Source organism: Salvelinus namaycush, chromosome 10, assembly GCF_016432855.1.
Source record: "Salvelinus namaycush isolate Seneca chromosome 10, SaNama_1.0, whole genome shotgun sequence".
In the NCBI taxonomy this organism is placed as follows: Eukaryota; Metazoa; Chordata; class Actinopteri; order Salmoniformes; family Salmonidae; genus Salvelinus; species Salvelinus namaycush.
The window spans coordinates 9,857,462-9,884,427 of NC_052316.1; the positions used below are offsets into that span (position 1 = coordinate 9,857,462).

At 40.0% G+C, this 26,966-nt stretch overlaps 1 protein-coding gene across 3 annotated transcripts in view; it reads left to right on the forward strand.

Moving 5' to 3' along the window:
• LOC120054646 (rab GTPase-activating protein 1-like) overlaps window positions 1–26,966 on the forward strand; it is a 168,455-nt gene that overhangs the window by 4,421 nt on the left and 137,068 nt on the right. For all 3 annotated transcript variants that reach the window (XM_039002152.1, XM_039002153.1, XM_039002154.1), the window contains exons 2-5: window positions 3,015–3,246; window positions 4,773–4,968; window positions 20,527–20,743; window positions 23,589–23,763. In XM_039002152.1, coding sequence (XP_038858080.1) covers window positions 3,109–3,246; window positions 4,773–4,968; window positions 20,527–20,743; window positions 23,589–23,763 — 726 coding nt within the window. In that variant the 5' untranslated portion in view covers window positions 3,015–3,108. The remainder of the gene's footprint in view (window positions 1–3,014; window positions 3,247–4,772; window positions 4,969–20,526; window positions 20,744–23,588; window positions 23,764–26,966) is intronic.

A 26,966-nucleotide genomic window follows, 5' to 3' on the forward strand; every position in this document is an offset into this window, starting at 1 on the left:
CAATCTCTTCATTTAATGACTCAATCATGGACACTTACTGACAGTTGTGGCTGCTTTGTGTGATGTATTGTTGTCTCTACCTTCTTGCCCTTTGTGCTGTTGTCTGTGCCCAATAATGTTTGTACCATGTTTTGTGCTGCTACCATGTTGTTGTCATGTTATGTTGCCTTGCTATGTTGTTGTTTTAGGTCTCTCTTTATGTAGTGTTGTCTCTCTTGTTGTGATGAGTGTTTTGTCCTATATTCTTTAAACTTCCCCGCAGGAGGCCTTTTGCCTTTTGGTAGGATGTCATTGTAAATAAGAATTTGATCTTAACTGACTTTTCTAGTTAAATAAAGGTAAATGTGATATATATAAATAACTGGATGGAGATGCAAGGCCAATGAAGTTGTTGCTCCACCTAAAATGATTTATACTTGCCTTGAGTAACCTAGATGGATCAGCACAATCGTTTTAGACGAAAGCCAAATAAAACCACCCAGGGGCCAAATTCGGCCCGCTGGCCGCCAGTTAAGGAACTCTTGGGTATGGTATTATTTTGCTCTGATAACCAAAACAGAGTGAAATGTTTAGGCTAGATGACTAATCTTTGTATAATTTGTCCCTGTACTTGCAACTATGGCTGCCTTGCTGTATTAGTCATGTGCATTTGAAGCGTGGGCTATCATTGAATGATCTAGCTTACCTAATGATCAACACTTAGCCTAATGGGTGTAACGTATGATTAACCGATGAACGTTATGGGTTTAGAGCTTCTTGTCTTATTGGGGCAGTACAAGGAGGCAGTTTCACCTGTAAGGCAGAAACTGAAGGGAAACCTCTGCCCACAAAACCAGTTAGACTAGTTAAATGGCTCAAGTGTTGTCTTATGTGGTAAGGTCTATTGATGTCAATTGTTTTCACCACTCCCTAACCTAAGTATAGGCCTAAACTGTAGTGAACGATGTAAGATGGGTAGTTGGCCTACTGTAGCATAGGCTAGGCCTGGATTTTACCCTCTAGATAGCTTATCACTACTGTGTGTGCAGTAATGAATGTGAGTGAACATGTGAAGCTGTTAGTTCAGGTAACCACACAGACAAGTTTAAAACTAGGCCTACAGAGGAAGCCAACGGTCTAAAGACGAGCCTAATATCATCAGGGCACCATGCGGACTTTCTTTACAAGGAGCACGTGTGTACCTAAGTAGAAACATTTGAAGCGCACAAAAATAAATTTGGGACCACAATGAAAGATAGTTGAAGTAATAAAGCTAGAACGCATCATTTTTCTAGGCGCACTGGTGCTCCTAAATTAACATTCCATATCTCGCAGAAAAATATTAGGGTGCGTAGTATGCGAGTAAAATGGGCACACTGTAGAGCCCTGCACATACAATCCTGTCTTTTAAAAAAAATGTGTGAGTGAGTAGCCTTGACAGATCATGTGAAAGTGAATTGTTTGCTAAAGCTTCCAGGGCAAAATGTAGGACTGGTCAATGGCAGTGCCAAAACCCTTTCACTTTCTATACTTGTGCTCAGCATAACAATGGCAACACAGTCACAGATAAGATATGCAGGCCTACAGGTTAAATAGCTTGTAACTGTTCCTAACGTTCTATAAGAGTAAATCGAGTTGTCCTAACCTGTCACACTGCTGTAACAGTTGAGCACTGAATACCTACAGCATTTTGATATAGGTTAGGCCTAGTCAAATCTTTTCAAATCTCTGTACTTTAATTGCGTATAACTGGGAACATTCATCCTTTTACCCCTCTGCAGTTTGTAATGGATGTAATTGAATGAGTGTGATGGGAGCACATGACTCTGCAGCCACAGTGGTGCGTGTGTGTGCTTTCTCTTTCACCAGTAAGGGTTAAGGATCCACTCGCTTCACATAGGCTAGCCTATTCCACATGTTACACTTGGGTTGGCCTAGGTGGCTACTGGCTAGCAAACTTGTTAGCAAACAAGCAACCAAGTAGCTTCACTCTGCCAGGCTAATAACAACTCCTGGCTGTCGCTGCGTCTGCTGAATTTCAAGGTAAATATGTCTTCAGAAGAAGGTCTTTGTATTAGAACAGCACTGCTTTTCATTCAACAGGCACCGTAACAGGTCTTTGAGTTGAACAACCAGCCTAAGGTCACGACTACAGAGTGAGACCACGGCTCGTAGTCTTGATAAGCTTCGTATGAGATGTCTTTTTTTTTTTTTATACATTAGGCTGTGTAAGGTTTTGGTTCAGCATTTCTCTAAAAGCTGTAAAGCAAGTTACAGACTTGAAATAGCTTTTTACTCCGTCAGTGCACTGTCTCTCGGCAGCGTATTCAGATCATAACTCTTGTGGGTTTGATTTGATCTTAACTCTTGACAGGTTTATAACTCTTGACAGGTTTGATTTGATCTTGTCAAGATGTGAGTGTCAGGATAAACAACAAGGCTATCACAAGCTATGTTTATCCTACAGCTCTTGTAAGAGCAGAAAAAAAACAATGCAGTCCTCAAACAGGAGTCATCATCCTCTACATCTTCAAAACAAAGTGAAGAGCCAAGGCCTGTTTTGGTTAAACTGATAGGTTTACTTCAGTGAGTTTTGAGGTCAGCAAACGTTAGACCTAAGTGTAATTTGACTGCTGAATCGACAATGTCTATTTCAGATATAGGGCTTTGAGGGACTGAAATGACAGGCTTGGGTACTCTGCCCTCCACTCCAGTTTTAAATTAGGCCTTTCCCTAGGTGACTGTTGATTTGTGGGATGACTTGTCAAATTGGCCCGTTCACTTTTAATATGATTCAGTGAGTCTCGTTTGATCTGTATTTCTAGCATCTTGGTTAGTCCTGTAAGGTAATAATTGGCAGTTCATTTGATAATGCTTCTTCACTAGATACTGTCATGATGTGACAAACTGGAAGGTTACTCCCTTCTTAAATGTGTAATGTTAGACCTATGTAGGCTAGGCCTAGGCTATATGCTTTCTATACCAAAATTACAATCCAACTGTACTGAAATGCATGTGTTGTGTGTTTCATCCAGGGCTGCAGCAGCAGGAGGCTGAGCAGAAGGACACTGTAAGGCGAAGCAGTGAACAGAGGGGCAGAGCGCTGGCCCCTGGGGCTCCTGGCTAACCATGGACGACACCTCCTCTCTGGGCAAAGTGAGCGGCTCTACTGAATCCGTGGCCACCGTCACCAGCGAGGAGTTTGTGCTGGTGCAGCCGTCCGCCGGAGGATCCCCCTCGGGCTCAGAGGGCAAGCCCAGACTCAAGGTGGGTCTCCGCCACAACACTCACACACTTATCTATTAATTTGATCAGTCACATAGACAAAACATGCACGCACACACACGTAATTATAACAAACTGATTACTTCTATTGATTATTCCTATAATTAATTGCTCTACTAGAAAGCAACTGTCTCTTCTGAAAGCCAGGCTAGTTCACACACTATTTTTATTTAATTGTTATTTAACCTTTATTTAACTAGGCAAGTCAGTTAAGAACAAATTCTTATCTACAATGACGTCCTACCAAAAGGCAAAAGGCCTCCTGCGGGGACGGGGGCCTGGGATTAAAATAAATAAATAAATACAATATAAATATAGGACCAAACACGCATGACAACAAGAGAGACAACACAACATAAAGAGAGACCTAAGACAACAACATAGCAAGGCAGCAACATAACAACAACATGGTAGCAACACAACATGGTAGCAGCACAAAACATGGTACAAACATTATTGGACACAGTCAACAGCACAAAGTTCAAGAAGGTAGAGAAAACAATACATCACACAAAGCAGCCACAACTGTCAGTAAGAGTGTCCATTATTGAGTCTTTGAATGAAGAGATTGAGATAAAACTGTCCAGTTTGAGTGTTTGTTGCAGCTCGTTCCAGTTGCTAGCTGGAGCGTATTGAAAAGAGGAGCGACCCAGGGATGTGTTTGCTTTGGGGACCTTTAACAGAATGTGACTGGCAGAATGGGTGTTGAATGTTGAGGATGAGGGCAGCAGTAGATATCTCAGATAGGAGGGAGTGAGGCCTAAGAGGGTTTTATTAATAAGCATCAACCAGTGGGTCTTGCGACGGGTATACAGAGATGACCAGTTTACAGAGGAGTATAGAGTGCAGTGATGTTCTATAAGGAGCATTGGTGGCAAATCTGATGGCCGAATGGTAAAGAACATCTAGCCGCTCGAGAGCACCCTTACCTGCCGATCTATAAATGATGTCTCCGTAATCTAGCATGGGTAGGATGGTCATCTGAATCAGGGTTAGTTTGGCAGCTGGGGTGAAAGAGGAGTGATTACGATAGACAAAACCAAGATTTAACTTTAGCCTGCAGCTTTGATATGTGAAGGACAGTGCACCGTCTAGCCATACTCTCAAGTACTTGTACGAGGTGACTCCCTCAAGCTCTAAACCCTCAGGAGGTAGTAATAACACCTGTGGGAAGAGTGGCATTCTTCTTACCAAACCACATGACCTTTGTTTTGGAGGTGTTCAGAACAAGGTTAAGGGTAGAGAAAGCTTGTTGGACACTAAGAAAGCTTTGTTGTAGAGCATTTAGCACATCATCCAGAAAGGGGCCAGCTGAGTATAAGACTGTATCATCTGCATATAAATGGATGAGAGAGCTTCCTACTGCCTGAGCTATGTTGTTGATGTAAATTGAGAAGAGCGTGGGGCCTAGGATTTAGCCTTGGGGTATTCCCTTGGTGACAGGCAGTGGCTGAGACTGCAGATTACACTACACAGGGTTTCGCCTCTCAATCCCTTCCTTTCCTCAGATGTCCTGCAATGGGAACGAACAGCTGGAGAGAGCCATGGAGGAGGTGCTGGATGACGATGTGGTGAAAGAGGAGATTAGTGGAGGAGCAGCAGCAGCAGAGGAGAGAACAGAGACTTTTCAGGAGTCATTGACCTCCACAGCCCCCGGTCCACAGATACGACCCCAGGGCTTTGCGCTGGACCCCACACCTGCAGGTACTGTCGGCACTACACCTCTCACCCCTTAGGGCAATGAATCAGTCTGTGATGTTTGGAAAAGTTAACGCATGAGCATCTCAATGTACAGAATCAGACACGCCATATCAAAACATCTATATAGATTGTTAAACAAAAAAAATATTATTTTTTGTTTATATATATATATATATATATATATATATATATTACTCTGGGTCTTCCTTTCCTGTGACGGTCGTCATGAGAGCTAGTTTCATCATAGCTCTCATTGATGGTTTTTGTGAAGATGGAGCCGGAGGGGATGGCTGCTGTTTTATTGGCTCTTATCCAACCATGTTATTTTGTTTGTTTTTCTGCGTATTTCGTAACTTGTTTTGTACATAATGTTGCTGCTACCGTCTCTTATGACCGAAAAGAGCTTCTGGACATCAGAACTGCGATTACTCACCTCAAATTGGACAAAGAGTTTTTCTTTAATGAGTCATACGAGAAGTATATACTCCAAACACCCGAACAGGCCCTCATCCCCGTCATTCACTGGAGAAGGAAACAGAGATTTCGCAGAAAGAGATCAGGGTGACTTGTGAGGATCAGGCGACGAGTGGCTAATCTGCCTTTGCCCTCCGTACTGCTAGCTGACGTTCAATCGCTGGAAAATAAATGGGACAAACTGAAACCACGTATATCCTATCAACGGGACATTTAAAAACTGTAATATCTTATGTTTCACCGAGTCGTGGCTGAACGACGATATTAATAACATACAGCTGGTGGGTTATACACTATCGGCAGGATAGAACAGCAGCCTCTGGTAAGACACGGGCGGGGGCCTATGCATATTTGTAAACAACTGGTGCACGATATCTAAGCAAGTCTCAAGGTTTTGCTCACCTAAGGTAGTGTGGTCTACACACTGGTTAAGGGCTTGTAAGTAAGCATTTCACTGTAAGGTCTACAGCTGTTGTATTCGGCACGTGACAAATAAAATTTGATTAGATTTTTGCGACTGCTCTTGAAGAAATGTCAAAGTTCTTCAAATGTTCCGGATTGACTGACCTTCGTGTCTTAAAGTAATGATGGGTTGTCATTTCTCTTTGCTTATTTGAGCTGTTCTTGCCATAATGTGGCTTTGGTCTTTTACCAAGTAAGGCTATCTTCTGTATGCCACCTCTACCTTGTCATACACAACTGATTGTCTCAAACGCATTAAGAAGGAAAGAAATTCCACAAATGTACAAGGCACACCTGTTAATCGAAATGCATTCCAGGTGACTACCCCATGAAGCTGGTTGAGAGAATGCCAAGAGTGTGCAAAGCTGTCATCAAGGCAAAGGGTGGCTACTTTGAAGGATCACACTTATTTGGATACTACATGATTCCATATGTGTTATTTCATAGTTTTGTTGTCTTCACTACTATTCTACAATGTAGAAAATGGTAAAAGGAAAAAACCTTGAATGAGTAGTTCGGTCCAAATTTGGCTGGTACTGTGTGTGTATATAAGCTTTTGCTGGCTGCTCTGGTGACCTCAATGTAGAATAACATTTTATCATATCTACATGATTTGAAGAATAATTTCACATGCTTTATGTGCAGTAGGTGAAATCAGTAGAAAAGATGCACAATGTCATCCTATCATCAATTGTTACTGAGTAGTATCATAGTGTACTGCACTGGCCATACAGACAAGTAGAGGTCAACGTGCCCTGGTACTGTATGTCACAGGGCTGGCTAACCAAAACACAGCCCATCTACAGCAACAGTCTACAAAATACAGTTTCATTGTCATGAGATGCATGTCATGTATTTATCTATTTGAGAACAATTTCTCTTCTTCAGTCCAACCTGGTGGTGTGCAAGTCAGCAGTGCACTTCCAGGTGCTGCTGTTCTGTCCTCATTGTTTCACATCCTGTTGTTGAGTGAGAAAGCACAGGTTAGACATGACTTCCTCTTTCCACAAGTGGCTTCCTCAGCTACAGAGGACTAGCATTGTGGTTTGTCCTCTGTACAAAAGTACTTTGTTTTAGTTTCCACCGGTTGTTACATTAACATTTTACATACATGGTACTTTTAAACACAGTACGACATAACAGAAATATAGTTTTTTGACTTACACATTAAACATTATATTAGATGTGACAGATTGGGGGAGGAGTGGCCATATATGTAAAATCTAATTTCATGGCGTTCCAATCTAAATATTTCTGTTCCCAAGACATTTGAGCTCCTGGTTGTAGATGTGTCCATAAACCAGTTAACACATGTATTTGTTGCTGGGATTTACTGCCCCCCTGCTGCCATGGCGGGTGCGATTGGTGTTACATCTGAGTGTTTTAAAGCCTTTTCTGTCCTCAGAGTTTGTCATTTTAGGGGATTTGAATCTGGATTGGTTATCCCTGGCCTCAGATCAATTTAACCTCTTAAATGTAGATTTAGGCATAAATAGACCTACCCAAAAGTGACTGCTATTCATGTGTAATTACATGATTCTGACATGCCAAAACTTGGTGTATTTGGAAAAAAGACATCTGGGAGATTATGAGGAAATGATCCGAAGATAGATAGGAGTTAGTTCACAAGGTCAAGCACACACAAAATAACATCTTTCATTGACCAGATATAAGTGAATTATTGATGACTAGAGTTGGAAACACATCAGATGGCTTCCACAACATGTGAACAATATCACCAAAAAAATGGAATTGATAGACCTAACAACTAGAAATGGGCAGATGTTTTAGTAGGTGGTGTCTGGTGGGGTCACGGGATGTTGCCAAGTGTCCCTAAACCTCTCCAAAGTGGCATATGTCTGCAAATTAGATGATTCCAGTGCTATTACATAAGTTTAAAAACACAATTTCTACCATATCAACCTTACTAAAACATTGTGGTGGTGTTATGGGGTAGGTAGCCCATGGTTAGAGCATTGGGCCTGTAACTAAAAGGTTGCTAGATTGAATCCCGAGCTGACAAGGTAAAAATCTGTCGTTCTGCCCCTGAACAAGGCAGTTAACCCACTGTTCCTAGGCCGTCATTGTAAATTAAGAATTTGTTCTTAACTGACTTGCCTAGTTAAATAAAGGTAAAATAAAAAGTCCAGGGTACATTCAAGTGTCGTTTGTCAGAATGTGGTAATTGCACTGTTTTTGCACACTGGATGTGCCTAAAAGATATTGTTCACAAAATAAAATATGTTTCTACAACACCAACTTCTCTCAAAACATTGTGGTGGTGTCGGGGGACATGCAGGGGATATCCATGTGTTTTTTCAAACTCTCCAAAGAGCTTGGACGTTTTGCCTAGGCATATCCAATGTATTGGTCCCCTGTTTACAAAAAACATAAAAGCCATACATACATACATACACTACCGTTCAAAAGTTTTGGGGTCACTTAGAAATGTCCTTGTTAAAATAACATCAAATTGATCAGAAGTACAGTGTAGACATTGTTAATGTTGGAAATGACTTCTAGCTGGGAACAGCAGATTTTTTTTTTAATGCAATATCTACATAGGTGTACAGAGGCCCATTATCAGCAACCATCACTCCTGTCTTCCAATGGCATGTTGTGTTAGCTAGTCCAAGTTTATCATTTTAAAAGGCTAATTGATCATTAGAAAATCCTTTTGCAATTATGTTAGCACAGCTGAAAACTGTTGTACTGATTTAAAGAAGCAATAAAACTGGCCTTTAGACTAGTTGAGTATCTGGAGCATCAGCATTTGTGGGTTCAATTACAGGCTCAAAATGTCCAGGAACTTAGGACTTTCTTCTGAAACTCGTCAGTCTATTCTTGATCTGAGAAATGAAGGCTATTCCATGCGAGAAATTGCCAATAAATTGAAGATCTTGTACAACGCTGTGTACTACTCCCTTCACAGAACAGCGCAAACTGGCTCTAACCAGAATAGAAAGGAGTGGGAGGCCCCGGTGCACAACTGAGCAAGAGGACAAGTACATTAGAGCGTCTAGTTTGAGAAACAGACTCCTCACAAGTCGTCAACTGGCAGCTTCATTAAATAGTACCCGCAAAACACCAGTCTCAACGTCATCAGTGAAGAGGCAATTCCGGATGCTGGCCTTCTAGGCAGAGTTCCTCTGTCCACTGTCTGTTTTCTTTTGCCCATCTTAATCTTTTTTTATTTTTATTGGCAAGTCTGAGATTTGGCTTTTTCTTTGCAACTCTGCCTAGAAGTCCAGCATCCCGGAGTCGCCTCTTCACTGTTGACGTTGAGACTGGTGTTTTGCACTATATTTCTGATCAATTTGATGTTCTTTTAATAGACAAAAAATGTGCTTTTCTTTAAAAAACAAGGACATTTCTAAGTGATCCCAAAAAGTGTGTATGTGTGTGCATGCGTGTGTGTGCGCGCGTGTTTGCATACAAAAATGTCTTATCAAACACAAACGTGGTTACACACGTGTCCTTCACTAAAAAAGGTGCAAAAATAGAAACAAGCTGAACTATTTACAAATGGTGTTGGTTTTACGTCCCAGGTGTAGATTATTTAGATTTCACTTTCACCTCAGCTGGTGCATGTTGTGATTAGTCTTTGCAGCAGTCCTTCTCTGCCAGGAAACAAAACGCAAACTGGCATTTCAGATAGGAGATATGCCATTCAACCCCCCCCCCCCCCCCCCCGGTGTTTTGTGCAATGCTTGCAGTTCTTCCTTCTGTCTTTTGGCATGTGTGTTGGATAGTGGCGCTCACCTTGAGTGGTTGAGTGGGGGGTCTTGTGATTGTTGTGAGGTTGCTTTGGGCCCCCCAATTCAGCCATATCCAACACCAGCTGCTCTTGGAAGGCCAACTGGGAGAGAGGGGTTTGACCTTTTGCTTTGGCCATCTGCTTGTGGAGAATGAAAACAAGATTTACTGTAGCAATGTCCACAAAGTGGTAAAAGTCTTATACCACTTCCTGATCTTGTGGAGGACCTGGTAGTAGCCTATCTCAAGCAGAACAGCTGACGTATGACGTAAAGGTAACGTAAGGGTAATGGCGGACTGAAGGGATTTATGTAGAGCACCTCAAGATAAAACATAATATTCGAAATATCTGCTAAATTAGACTAAAATATTAGCACTACTTAATCTGGTGAGTGATAACCTTCAATCTGGACAATAACACAAAACAAATCCTAAAACTAGAGACATTTATCGACAAATATTACGAAAACAGGCAACAACCAAACATGACGGAGAGTAAGACAGGGGAACCGATTACAAAACGAAAACGTGACTCTTCTACAGACACTGATGACTTAATATTCTCACCACCGGGAATGGTAAAGGTCGAAACCGATCTGTTAAAATCAATAAATGACAAACTGGGTATACTTGAATTAGTTAGTAAGGATATAAAAGAGTTGAAGGCAAGCCTAGAGATGAGTGATGAAAAAGCTGCGACATTGGAGAAGCAAACACACGCGCTAAAAGGGACAGTCAATAAGATTGAAACCGAAATGAATGGAATTAAAAAGGAGAACACCGTTCTGAAGGAAACCTTACTAGACATACAAACTAGATCCATGAGAGAGAATTTGGTACTTACAGGTATCCAAGAAAAAGAAGGAGAAGTTCCTGAATCTATAGTTAGAGAGTTCCTCCTTACAGCGCTTCAGATTCCACGCGAAGTTATCGACAAAATCCAACTTGAACGCGTTCACCGCTTCGGACAGAGAGGGCAGAGGTACGAACGCCCAATCGTTGCCAAATTTGCTTCATTTAAAGATAAAATAATGGTTAAAAGCCTGGGTAAAAGACTTGCTGGGACCAAAATTGGCATGAATGATCAGTTTCCGAAGGAAATAGCAGAACGGCGCAAAGTTCTGTATCCAATTTTCAAAGAAAATAGATTAAAAGCGAAACGAGTAGCTCTCGTCGTTGATAAACTATATATTGATAACCAGTTGTTCAAAGACACAAAGACTACTCCATGGTTATTTTAAAAATTACAAAGTTCTCATAGACGAGGGAAATAAACACAATTCAAGCCCGGTTACTGATTGTAACAATACAATAAAAAATATAGCTTTTCTATAAATCTTCACATATAACTAATTGAACACACAAGCACTAATTCAACATAGTGAAGATAAAAACTAAGTAAACAGAAGGCACAGTATGTGTGGATGGTATGGTTTGTGTTTATTTTTTATTTTATTTGTTATGTTTGGAAAGTTGAGTGAGTGAGTAATGAAATGGTTGCATATCCCAGAGCCAATGTATTGCTGTGAGCCGGGTATGAGAGGGCTTTCAATGTTGTTCAGATGATGGATATACCTTTATAATGAATTATACGTCTTATTTATTTATTGTCCTATCATGGAGAACTACATTTTTTTTTTTTTTTTTAATAAATTATATCTAATTATTTATTATCCTATTTTAATGGTACGGTCCATGGCACTATACCCTAGACACCCACCTGAATGACCCAGATACTAAGGAGAAGTCCCTAACTGTTTTATGTGCCCGCTGTAAGCGGTCTGTATGCAGCTAAAATGAGGTCAGAGACCAAGAGCAGCACTGCCCCCTCAAGATTCTGAGCCTGCTTGGCAGGGTTGGTCCTGCAAAGCCAAAGCCCCATAAAGGGAGAGCATAATATACAAGGAAATTCTCAAAGCTGCTAATGAGAACCTTGATGACCTTGTACCTAGCCGGTGGGGATTCCGGTGGGGTGCCCCCACCCAGGCAGTGGCAGTGCTGGCAACACTAGCTGCAGTAACCCATGGGGAGGGGGTCACACTCGGACATTCAGAGAGGGGGTATATTATTGTGGCCCTGGCGGCACAAAATCAAAGTCGGACTGCATGGAGATGCGTGGGGACATGGTCATGACGGGTGGCCGTATTGTGGGTGTTTCAGGAATAAGGTGTACATTTGACCTCCATTATCTAGGATATGACAATGGTAAATAAATCTCTCAATTTTTGCTAATTTTTTGTGCGGTCTTGCAGGCCTTCTCATGCAGCTGCAACTGCAAGTGCATTTGTAAATCATGACCCATCTTGAGTTGGGCTCTGGGATGGTGCAATTGTTGAGAAAGTGAGCTTATGGTTGTGTGGGGGTAAGGGCTGAGTGTGTGTGGGTGTATGTGTGTATCCCACAACTGTTGCGAAGGAAGAAGTAAAAGATGTTAGGGACAATAGAGGATGATCCACAGATATATATAATACAAATTGAGGTGAGGGCAATGGAAATGCATATGGCAATTGATCTTCTTCAATTCGGTAAATGGCACTGTATGCTCTTTTCAAAGAATGGATCCCAGTCGGTTCAGGGCTATGGGATACAGGGGGTCGAGGGTGGTCTGCCGGGCATTGGGATGACAAGCCATCTCGAGATGAGGCCTTTTAGCGGGTGGAATAGTAGGGACCAATTGGAGGTTTACTTAGTAGAAATGCAAATATCATGGTACAACTATATAGACACTCAATCATTATGTTACTTTTTAATAGTACGTTTACAAAAATATATTCTGATTAAAAGAATGAAAGGTGTGTCTCATTATGGTAAGTGGTGAAATAAGTATAGCCAGTTACAATTGTAATGGCTTAGCAGATAATAAGAAAAGACGATCAGTATTTACCTGGCTAAAAGAGAAGGATTATAATATCTATTGTTTACAGGAAACCCATTCAACAGTTTTAGATGAAGTTTTGTGGAAAAAGAACTGGGGGGGGCAAAATATATTTCTCCCATGGGCAAAGAAATTCAAAAGGGGTGATGGTTTTAATTAACAATAATTTTGATCCAAATGTGCAAATTGTCCAAACAGATCCTCAAGGTAGATGGATTATTTTAAATATGTTATTGGACAATAAACAAATATGGCTTGTTAACCTATACGGTCCGAATAATGATGATCCAAGCTTCTTTGAAAATATATATAAGAATTTATCAACTCTACAAGCAACACTAGACTCTATTATTATAGTGGGAGATTTTAATACGGTCTTAAATACCTCTATAGACCGGAAAGGAAATCACACTACAAACTATCACCCTCAGGCACTTAAGGAAATCATGAATGTCATGGATATATTGGAATTAGTGGATATATGGAGACTTAAATACCCTGATTTAGTGAGATATACATGGCGGAGGCTGAATCAAGCTAGTCGTCTTGACTACTTTCTTATACCATTCTCTCTGGCACCAAAAGTTAAAAAAGTGTTGATAGGGGACAGAATGCGGTCGGATCATCACATAATTGGCATATATATTTCTCTTACAGAATTTCCACGTGGGCGAGGATATTGGAAATTTAATCAAAGTCTACTAGATGATAAATTGTTTAGAACTAGGACAGAAGATTTTATAACTGACTTTTTCAGACATAACATAGGTACAGCAGATCCCCTTATTGTATGGGACACTTTTAAGTGTGCCTTTAGAGGCCATGCAATTCAGTACTCATCTATAAAACAAAGGGAATTTAGATCAAAAGAGTCCATATTAACAAAGGAAATTGAAGGACTAACAGTACAGTTAGATAGCAATAAAAACGGTACCATAGAGGCACAGAATAAGTTAGAGGAAAAACAAAAAGAAATGGAGGAACTTATTCAAGAAAGATCCAGTGTAACATATTATAAAAATAAAGCGAACTGGATGGAATATGGGGAAAAATGCACCAAATTCTTTTTCAATCTTCAATATAGAAATGCTACCAAAAAAAATGTATTAAAACTTGTTACAAATGATGGAGTCACGCATGATTCACCAAATGATATTTTGAAAGAGGAAGTAAAGTACTTTAAGAATATGTTTTCGTTTCAGGCTCCTCCATCTCCACTAACTGAAACTAATTGTATGGATTTTTTTCCTATTAATAATGTAAAATTAACATCTGTACAGAAAGACTCATGTGAAGGCCAAATTACAGAGGAGGAACTGCTTGATGCAATTGGGGCCTTTAAGGATGGGAAAACTCCAGGGCTGGATGGCATACCAGTGGAAGTATACAAAACTTTTTTTGATATACTCAAAGGACCATTATTAGCTTGTTTTAACCACTCCTATATAAATGGTAGATTATCAGACACGCAACAAGAAGGTCTGATATCGTTATTACTGAAACAGGACCCAAGTGGTATATATAAAGATCCAGTCCAATTAAAAAATTGGAGACCTCTTACACTTCAGTGTTGTGATGCAAAAATCCTAGCAAAATGCTTGGCGCATAGAATAAAAAAAGTTTTGTCAGATATTATTCATCCTAATCAGACAGGTTTTTTACATGGACGATACATTGGAGATAATATAAGGCAAGTACTGGAAACAATAGAACACTATGAAATATCGGGGACACCAGGTCTGGTTTTCATAGCTGATTTTGAAAAGGCTTTTGATAAAGTACGACTGGAGTTTATATATAAATGCCTAGAATATTTCAATTTTGGGGAATCTCTTATAAAATGGGTTAAAATTATGTATAGTAACCCTAGGTGTAAAATAGTAAATAATGGCTACATCTCAGAAAGTTTTAAACTATCTAGAGGAGTAAAACAAGGTTGTCCACTATCGGCATATCTATTTATTATTGCCATCGAAATGTTAGCTGTTAAAATTAGATCAAACATTAATATTAATGGATTAGAAATCCGTGGCTTAAAAACTAAGGTGTCATTGTACGCTGATGATTCATGTTTTCTTTTAAAACCACAACTAGAGTCTCTCCACGGCCTCATAGAGGATCTAGATACCTTTGCTATCCTCTCTGGATTAAAACCAAATTATGATAAATGTACCATATTACGTATTGGATCACTAAAAAATACACATTTTATATTGCCATGTAGTTTACCAATTAAATGGTCTGACGGAGATGTGGACATACTCGGTATAAAAATCCCAAAAGAAAGAAATGATCTCACTCCAATAAATTTTTATAGAAAGTTAGCAAAAATAGATAAGATCTTGCTACCATGGAAAGGAAAATACCTGTCTATTTGTGGAAAAATCACCCTGATTAACTCTTTAGTCATATCACAGTTTACCTATTTGCTTATGGTTTTGCCTACACCTAGTGACCTGCTTTTTAAATTATATGAACAAAAAATATTCCATTTTATTTGGAACGGCAAGCCAGATAAAATTAAAAGGGCCTATTTATATAACGAATATGAATTCGGAGGGCAGAAATTATTAAATATTAAAGCATTAGACCTCTCACTAAAGGCATCAGTCATACAAAAGTTATACTTAAATCCAAACTGGTTCTCTAGTAAATTGGTACGAATGTCTCATCCTATGTTCAAGAAGGGCCTTTTTCCCTTTATTCAGATTACACCTGCTCACTTTCGGTTGTTTGAAAAGGAAATAATCTCCAAAATATCCTTATTTTTTAAACAAGCCTTAGAAAGTTGGTTGCAATTTCAGTTTAATCCACCTGAAAGGACGGAACAAATAGTACAACAAATATTGTGGTTAAATTCAAATATAGTAATTGATAAAAAAACTGTATTTATCGAAGAAATGTTTAAAAAAGGTATAATTTTTGTGAATGATATCATAAATAGGACTGGTGGAGTTATGTCACACATGCAGCTAACACAGACATATGGAAATGTCTGCTCTACCCAAAATTACAACCAATTAATTGCAGCATTACCACAAAAATGGAAGAGGCAAGTAGAAGGGGAAAAAAGTAAGGAACTTGTATGTCGGCCCTGTATTAAAGAACATAAATGGTTAAAGAAAAGTGTGATAAATAAAAACATATACCAATTTCATTTAAGGACCAAAAAACTGACAGCTGTGCCATATAAATTGCAAAATAGTTGGGAAGAGATTTTCGATGTACCCATTCCATGGCACATGGTTTATGAATTGATACGCAAAACAACGCCGGATTCAAAACTTCGAATTTTTCAATTTAAATTACTGTACAAAATTCTTGCAACTAATAGAATGTTATATATATGGGGTATACAATCTTCCCAGCTCTGCAGATTCTGTTGTGAGGAGGCAGAGTCATTAGATCATTTATTTTGGTATTGTCCATATGTAGCTCGTTTTTGGTCACAGGTCCAGGAATGGCTGAAGAATTGCAACATTTGCCTAGAACTAACGCTACAGATAGCAATACTGGGGGATTTGAAAAGCCATAGTCAATCAATCAATAATATAATAATTATTTTAGCAAAAATGTTTATTTTTAATTTACAATCTGTAGAAGCTATGAGAATAGGAAGGTTCAAATCTTTTGTGAAGCATCACAGCACAGTTGAAAAATATATGGCAAATAAAAATCCGAAATGGATGATGTTGGAAGATAGATGGGAAGGGTTGAGTGGAACTGAAGGGTGGGACTAATAACAAGATAAACAATGTAGGGCATACGGGATCTGTGAAATGTGTATAGGTGCGGAGCTTTTGTGAAATAGCACAGTTACAAGTGGAAATAAAATTGGATGGACAACAGAAATAGAGGAAGGACTAAGAACAAACAAGAGAGAACTATTATAAAGTAGTCTGTGTCTGTAAAATAGGTATAAGATGTATAAATTGAAGGTAAAAGCAGAAGTGTTTATTAGTTTACTCCAATTGGGGGAGCGGTGGTAGGGTTGCGGGGAATAATAATAAAGGTATATTCTTTAAAAAAGTATGTATGTCTATATAGGTATGTGTATGTATATATGTATATATGTATGCATGCGTGTATGGATATATATATTTACCCAAAAAAATATGGGGGATTGGAAATGATGCAGACAATTACATTGGAAGCAACATTCTTTCCGCAATATTAAGCTGATCCACCCCAAAAAAAAAAAAAAAAAAAAAAAAAAAAAAAAGCATCAGATAGGTCGATACCTCCACATGCTTGCATTGTAGTCTTTCACAGAAACAGGAATTGGGCTATTCTTCCCCTTTCACCCTCCTTGAGACATGGTTGTTGTTGAATGCCTCATGATGAGTGGTGAGAATGGTTACTTCCCTAGTGTCCCTACATGTTGTGTAAAATAAACATTTTGACTCTCTGGGCTGGTGGTCAATAACGGTAGGTCACAGGCAGACAAATTAACATGCTCATGAGCTGTGGAGTCCCGGCTTTTGGTGTGTATCAACGTATTCCGTGTTAATTTTGTTTATGCTTCACAACGCTAACTGGAATGTAGGTAGCAGCCATCTTGAAATGAGGTCATTGGCTCGGCCTGCCCTTATACATTCGTTTGCCCATATATGCTAGTAAGTCACACTAAAGATTTTAAGGCACAGATCAATAGCCAAGATACTAAACTTTCTGCAGACACACTGCTTTTGCAGATAGGGGCTACCATTCTCATACCAGACTTTTATTCAATTCAATCTAATAGGGTCCCCAAATATTTTAGACAATTGAGAAACAGATATCTCGTTAAGAAAGCTAAATCAAGCTACTTTTTAAGCTCCATCTTTGGTCATCCTTCTAAATGTTGTAAAACAGTAAATGCACTGAACTGTACAAGTTCATCTTCTTCCCTGCCTAAGCAAGTTCTGTCTGACTCTGGCGTCATAACTGAGAAGAATGGGATAAGTTATGCTTTTAATCATCATTTCATCTTGGCAGGCATTTTATTTGAGTAAAACAGTGGTTTAATTGATCCTGGTCAGTCAATCAACAGCTTTTCCCTCTGTCAGCCTCTAGCTGACTCGACGGTTAACCCATCAACTTCTAGTGAATCTTTTGTTTTCATTTCGACAATTTATTATCTGTGATGTGCTAGATGCCTTACTTAAATCCACTGGGGTTGATATGCTGGATTTTTTCCCATTTTTTTCTGCAGCTCTCTGTCCCCTTGATTGCTGAATCATTAACCTATATTTTTATCCTGACAATTAGATCAGGTACTATCCTCAGGGTTTGGAAGGCAGCCCACGTACTCCCCTTTTCACAAAGGTGTTGACTCTTGTGACCTAAATAATTATTGGTCTATTTCTAAACATTCTTGCCTAGCTAAAATATTAGAATCCTATGTTTGAAATGTATTCTAAATGTACATCAGTCAGGTTTTAGACCAGGTGAATCTGTTAATGAATGTTGTGGCTGTTGAACAAGTTGAGGCGACTAAATAACTTGGTGTTAGATTGTGAACTGTCATGGTCAAAACATATATATTCAGTGGTTGTAAATATGGGGAAACACATCACTCCACAAAGCAAGTCCTGCAGGCTCTAGTTTTATTTTGATTATTGTCAAGTCATATGGTCAAGTGCAGCAAAGAAAGACCTAATTAAACTGCAGCTGGTCCTGCTCTTCATTGTAATCAGAGGGCTAATATTAATACTACCCATGCCAGTCTCTCTTGGTTTAGAGTTGAGGAGACTGACTGCGTCACTTCATGTTTTTATAAGAAGCGTGTTGGAAATTCAATTGTTTGCGTTGTCATCTTACACACAGCACTAACACACACACACTTACCCCACCAGACATGCCACAAGGCGTCTTTTCACAGTCCCCAGGTCCAGAACAAGTTCAAGGAAACGTACAGTATTATACAGAGCCATGAGTGCATGGAAGTCCCTTCCATCTTATATAGCGCAAGTGAACAGCAAACCTGTTTAAAAAAAAAAAAAGATTAACCAACTCCTCACGGCACAACGCCTCTCCCCCATGTGACCTACTTGTTGTGTGTATGTACTGACATGTACAATGCATTTGGAAATTATTCAGACCCCTTGACCTCTTCCACATTTTGTTACGTTACAGCCTTATTCTAAAATTTATTTAAAAAATTGCCCTCATCAATCTGCACAGAATGCCCCATAATGACAAAGCAGAAACAAACAACATTTTTGCAAATGTATTAAAATTGAAAAATTGAAATCACACAGTCTTCTTGGATATGACGCTACAATCTTGGCACACCTGTATTTGGGGAGTTTCTCCCATTCTTCTCTGTAGATTCTCTCAAGCTCTGTCAGGTTGGATGGGGAGTGTTGCTCCACAGCTCTTTTCAGGTCTCTCCAGAGATATTAGATCGGGTTCAAGTCCAGGCTCTTGCTGGGCCTGTTAAGGACATTCAGAGACTTGTCCGAAGCCACTCCTGTGTTGTCTTGGCTGTGTGCTTAGGGTTGTTGCCCTGTTGGAAGGTGAACCTTCACCCCAGTCTGATGCCTTGAGCGCTCTGGAGTAGGATCTCTCTGTACTTTGCTCCGTTAATCATTCTCTCGATCCTGACTAGTCTCCCAGTCCCTGCCAATGGGGAAAAACATCCCCACAGCATGTTGCTGCCATCACCATGCTTCACCGTAGGGATGGTGCCAGGTTTCCTCCAGATGTGACGCTTGGCATTCAGGCCAAAGAGTTCAATCTTGGTTTCATCAGACCACAGAATCTTGTTTCTCATGGTCTGAGAGTCCGTTAGATGCCTTTTGGCAAATTCCATGCAGGCTGTCGTGCCTTTTACTGAGGAGTGGCTTCTGTCTGACAACTCTGCCTACCATAAAGGCCTGATTAGTGAAGTGCTGCAGAGATGGTTGTCCTTCTGGAAGTTTCTCCCATCTCCACAGAGGAACTCTGGAGCTCTGTCAGAATGACCATCGGGTTCTTGGTCACCTCCCTGACCAAGCACCTTCTCCCCCGATTGCTCAGTTTGGCCGGGCGACCAGATCTAGGAAGAGTCTTGGTGGTTCCAAACTTCTTCCATTTCAGAATGATGGAGGCCACTGTGTTCTTGGGGACCTTCAATGCTGCAGACATTTTTTGGTACCTTTCTGCAGATCTGTGCCTCGACACAGTTCTGTCTCGGGGCTCTACGGACAATTCCTTCGACCTCATGGCTTGGTTTTTGCTCTGCCATGCACTGTCAACTGTTGGACCTTACATAGACAGGTGTGTGCCTTTCCAAATCATGTCTAATCAATTGAATTTACCACAAGTGGACTCCAATCAAGGTGTAGAAACATCTGATCAATGGAAACAGGATGCACCTGAGCTCAATTTTGAGTCTCATAGCAAAGGGTCTGAATACTTATGTAAATAAGGTATTTCTGTTTTTAAATATTGTTAAACTTGCAAACATTTCTAAAAACCTGTTTTTGCATTGTCATTATGGGGTATTGTGTGTAGATTGATGGGCAAAAAATATTTAAAACATTTTTCAATAAGGCTGTAATGTAACATGTGGACAAAGGGAAGGGGTCTGAATACTTTCCAAATGCACTGTATGTAATTCATCTGTAAAAGACACCTTGGTCTCAGTATTATCACTGATTTAAAATAAAAGTGAAATACCCGGTATACATGATATGTAGTGTTTTTTTGGTGATAACTATGACATATCATGAGCTTTAATCCCAGCCCTCAGCCACTCTCAGCCCATCCCACCTCTCCCTGTAGACCACCCTCTCTTGATTTCCATTTTCCTCTGTACTACTTTAGCATTAAACTTTGCATCAAGTTACTCTTATCATCAAAGGCTAAATTATAATAGCATCAAATAATAATTTTGTAAATTCAGGTACCATTTTACTGAGGATTTACCTAGGATTAGGCAACCCATTTATTCCACAGAGCTACCCTTGTCTACCCTATCATTCTAATCAATAATTAATATTTGACCTGTTGTCTGTCTGCCCCCTCAGTGGAGTCAGTGTGTCCTCCCGCAGGGCAGGGCAGTCCTCCAGTCCAGGAGGAGGACAGTGTTCAGTTCAGTAAGCTGTCCTACCTGGGCTGTACGTGGGTGAAGGCCCCTCGCAGTGAGCCTGAGGCCCTGAGAGCCATGACCACTCTGCGGGCAGAGAGTGCCATCCCAATTCCCATCACCCTCCATGTGCCCAATGTACCCGAGGGCTGCGTCAGGTCAGTCATATAGAGACTATACTATGTGAAGTGTGTGTGTGTGTGTGTGTGGTCACTGTGGGTAGAGTGTAGCAACTCTGTCATGTTCCACCTTTTGTGCTCAACATGTGTCAGATCAGTCATATATGCACCAATATACTGCACCACTGCAGTGTATATATGAATGTGTTCTATTTTTTGAGCTCTGGGGCATTTCTCCTGAAATAACATAGACCTAAACTAAAGCCTTCAAGAACATGTACTTGCAACTAGGCTTGGGTGGTATCCAGATTTTCATATCGTTATACCGTCCTTCTTTCATCCCAGGATTTATGGTATTACCGACATAGCACACAAGGGGCGCTAAAAATGCGAGGAAAGACTATTAGACCTCTTATTACAAGAATGCTAGTAAGATTTGCACCAACTAATAGTGAAACGTTAATGAGCGAAAACAAACACAACTAATTGCAAAGACAGGCAAATCCAAACATGGCTAGTAGCTACCAAATGTCATTTTCGGTGAGTGTGGACATTTACAAGCAAAAGTGAATGAGAGAAATTGTGCAAATAAACAAAGTTGTGATGCATGCTTTTCTGAAGGAAGAGTTTGTGTTCCTGGAACGGAGGGGAGAAGAACAGAAGAGGGGAAAAGACGCTAGTAGGAAGCACAGTTGAAAAAAAGGCAACTGTACAGAACTCTTCCAGAGCTTTTTGACTGCTAGCAGAAAGCCATTATAAGATATCTGAGGGCAAACATTTAGTAGTGAATTGCAAACAAGTTTAACTTTATCACCTCATGTGCACTGCACAACAGAGACTCACCGACAGATATTGAACGCTATGGACTCGCCAGCTCCTGCTTTCTCCCATTGTGTTATTTACAAACAAACATGTGACTGGCTCCACTGTTCTGAGGAACTACGGTAAGCTTCATAATGGAAAATAATAAAAAATGGAACCTTTTTATTTAACTAGCCAAGTCTGTTAAGAACAAATTCTTTCTTACAATGACTGCATTCCCCGGCCAAACGCTGGGCCAATTGTGCGCCGCCCTATGGGACTCCCAATCATGCAGCCTGGATTCGAACCAGGGACTGCAGTGATGCCTCTTGCACTGAGATGCAATGCCTTAGACCGCTGCGCCACTCGGGAGCCCCAAAAATCTCCTAACGTATTGCACAAGTTGACTGCAGGTATTAACTTAAGTAGCCACAAATATTCAAATATATATATATATATATATATATATATATATATATATATATATATATAAAAATCTGTTTATTTATTTATTAATATATATATTTCCCCCCCCCCACAATTTTGTGATATCCAATTGATAGTTAGTCTTGTCCCATCGCTGCAACTCCTGTACGGACTCGGGAGAGGCGAAGGTCGAGAGCCATGCGTCCTCCGAAACACGACCCTGCCAAGCCGCACTGCTTCTTGACACACTGCTCGTTTAACCCGGAAGCCAGCAGCACCAATGTGTTGGAGGAAACACCGTACAACTGGAGATCGAAGTCAGCTTGCCTCCTCATGGGTCTTCCGGTCACGGCCGTCAGTGACACAGCCATGGAACAAACCCAGAGCTGTAGTGATGCCTCAAGCACTGCGATGAAGTGCCTTAGACCGCTGCGCCACTCGGTAGGCCCCCCCAAAATAGTTTTGACGGTATTGAAAACCCATCCGTGGCTTTTTCCAAATATCCTGGGATACGGTATATACAGTATACTGCCCAAGCCTACTTGGAACATGTACTTGCTATTGTGTGTGTGACTCCTGTCCAAGTATATGCAACAAGTAGGCCAAACCTTTACTCATCTGAAATATTGCACCTACAACCAGATTGTCTTAATTGAAGCAAAATACTGAATAGGCGCTTCCTGGCAGTTTCGTTTAGACGTGAGCAACTGCTCTGGTTAAAGCATTTTGAGGAATATTTAAACATGGACCCAACCACCACACAAGCCTGTAGTTAACCATGGGAAAAAAGATAGATGACCACATGAACTATGAAAAGAAACTTGAATGTGTACAGTAATGGATATTTCTCTAAACGTAATCTTTCAGGTTTACAGAAAGAGGAAATTAAATAATGAACCATGTGGTTATGAAATCCCTTATTGCGTTTGCCAGATGAGAAGCTCACACGTCGTTTGTGGGAAATAACATGAATGATTACAACAGAGGAAATTAGTGGAGCGTGTCGATGCGCCCTAAGATAGTTGAATTAAAAACACTTAACGTCGGGCCTCCTGAGTGGCGCAGCGGTCTAAGGCATTGCATTGCAATGCTAGAGGCGTCACTACAGACCCGGGTTCGATCCCAGGCTGTGTCGCAGCAGGGCCGAGACCCATAAGGCGGCCCACAATTGGCCCAGCGTCGTCCAGGTTAGGGGAGGGTTTGGCCGGCCGGGATGCCCTTGTCCCGGCTCTCGACCCCCGCTTCTCCCGAGTCCTTACAGGAGTTGCAGCCATGGGACAGGACTGTAACCACCAATTGGGGAGAAAAAGGGGTAAAAAGTACATAAAAAAATAAATAATACACTAACGTCAACTTGTATGAGTCTTAGGGGCCTAGGCCTAACTAAACAACTTCTAACTCCTACCGTACACACTTATGGAGAGCTCAGAGATTTGGATTGTTCAAAAAACATTCTTATGTGGGGACTATCCCAGATAAAGAAAAGCAGTAGCACTCAGATCATTGCCAAAATGTCAACCAATTGTATGTCCCTGTAATGTCACTATATTAAGCACAATCCTTTTTCTAAGATCTATAGTTACGATTTGTTGTTGCAAGGCACATTTCAATAGGATTTGCCAGGCTTAATGACTTGAAGTCGTCTCCCCTGCCTCAGGATCGTGGACCAGGCATCGGGCACGGAGATCGCTTCTTTCCCTATCTACAAGGTGCTGTTCTGCTCCCGGGGTCGCGAGGGCTCCATGGAGAGCGACTGCTTCTCCTTCACTGAGAGCTACCGTAGCTCTGAGGATTTTCAGATCCACGTCTTCTCCTGCCATATCAAGGAAGCTGTGAGTCACTATTCTATTTATTGTCTGGATAATCATTATTGGCACAGGGAGCAATATACAGTAATGGTGTAAACATACACTTGATTTGGAGGTAGTCAAGATGGCGACTATGAGGTAGTCAGGTGAAGGTGATTCGTTTGGCATTCCGTTTCTTTACTAAAATATGCCTCTTAATAAGGAAAGAACTCGACTCTAAAGTTAAGAAATAACTGAAACATTATGTATGCAACTACATGTTATGGCAAATACTAGATCGAGAAATAAAGGCAAACAAACACCGCGATAAACACAGTGAAACAAGGCGACCATGGACCAAGTAGCTGACGACTCGACTAGTGAGTTTGGAGACACTACTAACAGAAATTCACTGGCAATGAGACACTGTCTAATGCAGATGAAGAAAATATCCAACGATGGGTCATAAATCTATAATGACGATGCAAACTTCTTTGAAAACATTTATAATAATCAAATGAGTCTCCCAAGATACAAATAACTCTATTAGAATGGTACAGGACTACAAAACAGTTTTAAGTATGTCAGTGGACCGTGAAGGCAATCATACTACCAACTATCACTGTCTGGCGCTCAGAAATAACGAATACTATGGACACGTTGGAATTGACTAATATTTGGAGGCTTAAAAACCTGGATCTCGTAAAATATACTTAATCAAGCTAATGGGATTGATTATTTTCTGGTATCCATTTCTATTGTGCCAAAAGTGGGGGAAAAAATAGGTCAAACTTAGGGGATCTGAAAAACCACGATCAGTCAATGGGAAATATCATTATACTCTTGGGTAAAGTTTTTTTAGGGCAATATCAGTAGAAGTGTTACAAATAGGGAGGTTCAGGACCCTCGTAAAACATAGGGTGGGTTGCACAATTTTTTACCTAGTTTTAAATTAATCCTAGTTCAATTAAATCCTTCCTCTAATCTAAGTTTAGTTTTCACTTTAAACCTAGATACATTTTAAGCCTGTTGTTCAATTATTATTATTATTATTTTTTAATATATGGTGGGTTGCACCACCATGGTTTAAATTAAACTAGGATTAGCGCCAGTCTAGGTTTTGTAAAGCTAGGTTAATAATTAATCAGATGTTGCACCACTTAATCATAAATTTACTTATCCAGATTTAAAATGAACGGTTTTAAACTACGATTAGTGACATGTTACACCATTCGTGAGTTGAAAACGAAGTAGCTAGCCTACTTGACAATTGAAGCCACGAAGTTGCTGTTCCTTGATTAAATAAATACAATGTAACGTGAGAACTACTGCAACTCCATTGTGAAAGGTTCTCATGGGTTGGCTGATTTGAAATAAAATCCGTTATTTGCCAGTACTAGACAGAAAACGAATTAGTTAGCTACTGTAGCTAGCTAGTTTATAAACCAAGCTAGCTAGCGTACAATATTATTATTGTCATTACTTAACGTTATTTAGCTGTTTTTTGTTTGTCCGCTTGCCACCTGATCATGGCACGTCAAAGAAGTTCACATTTCTCCACTTATGAAAAAAAACGATTGTCGGAGCTGATGGAGGAATTTAGTCATGTACTGGAGGATATCGAGACGGACAACACGACTGTCAAAAGGCAGGAAGACACCTGGGCCATTTTATGCGACTAATGGATCAACACGGATTCAAGAGAAGAGGGATCAAAATGGGATGAAAGCGTGCTGTAATTTTTTAAAAGCGAAAGCCAAAAAGGATGAGGCAGAGGAGAGGCGGGGGCTATTTCAGACCGGAGCCGGCGGGGGGGCCTCTGTCCAAGGGAATTGATCCTATCACCCAGAAGATATACGAGATGATTCCTCAGCAGTTTGCTCCTCTCCATAACCCCTATGACGACGACTGACAACTTGACCCACCAATATTTAGTAAACATAAATAACTGGTAAATATCAATACCTATAATGCACGTTAAAACAAAGGTTAATGCTACTTCACTACAATGTTACTGTTATCAGGCCTGTTACAGCATGTTGTATAACATCATCATGAACTCCAATTCAATTGTTGTACAAAATGGGCACATAAATAGCCTACTAATAATGAGTTAATCATAAAACTCAACAGGATTAAACTTGTCTCTAATTATTCACTGAGGAACTCTCCACAGTAGATATGCTGCCATTTTTTCAGTTAAACTACCTCAAGTGGCAGTTTAGAATTAATCTCCAATCTAAGTTTTTATTTTATTTTTTATTTTTTATTCATTGAGCAACAGGCTTAAAATTATTCTAGGTTTGAAGTGAAAACTACATTTAGATTAGAGGAAGGATTTAATTAAACTAGGTTTAACATTTGGTGCAACAAGATGAATAGATAAACCTTGATTTAACCCAGTTTAAGAGTTAATCCATGTTGGTGCAACCCACCCATAAATTTAGATTAATTCTAAACTACCACTTGGGGTGGTTTAACTGATAGAATGGCAGCATATCTACTGTGGAGAGACCAAAACAAGTTCCTCAGAGAATAATTAGAGACCGGTTGAATCCTTTTGAGTGTTATCATAATTAACTCTTATTAGTAGGCTATTTATGTGCCCATGTTGTACAACAATTGAATTGGAGTTCATGATAGAAAGAGGAGGAAGGGAAGCGCTACTACTAAGGTACACAATAGTAAATTGTGAAAATTCAACTCCAAGCTAGAAGTATCAGAATGCCTAGATCCTTTCTAGCTTGGAGTTGATTTTTTTGATAACATAGCTACAGTATTTCACTTTTTAATGTGTATAGTATTGCTTACTAGGTGTGTCCAATCAATTTTGTAACCACTCCCTCTTCAAATTAGGGCTAATTGGAAAAGCTGTTCAAAAGAGGACATTGTATTATTTCTTTGTACTCCCTGACGAAGGCCATGCAGCCGAAACGCGTCGGATTTTTAAACTTTGTTTCTATTGAACATGCCATACAAATCAAGGCATTTTAATTAATTATATGAAGAGTTCCTTGGTGATCCTTTTCTTTTTGTAGTTCATGATATGCCCAGCCTTGGTACGAATGATGCTATACAACATGCTGTAACAGGCCTGATAACAGTAACATTGTAGTGAAGTAGCATTAACCTTTGTTTTAACGTGCATTATAGGTATTGATATTTACCAGTTATTTATGTTTACTAAATATTGGTGGGTCAAGTTGTCAGTCGTCGTCATAGGGGTTATGGAGAGGAGCAAACTGCTG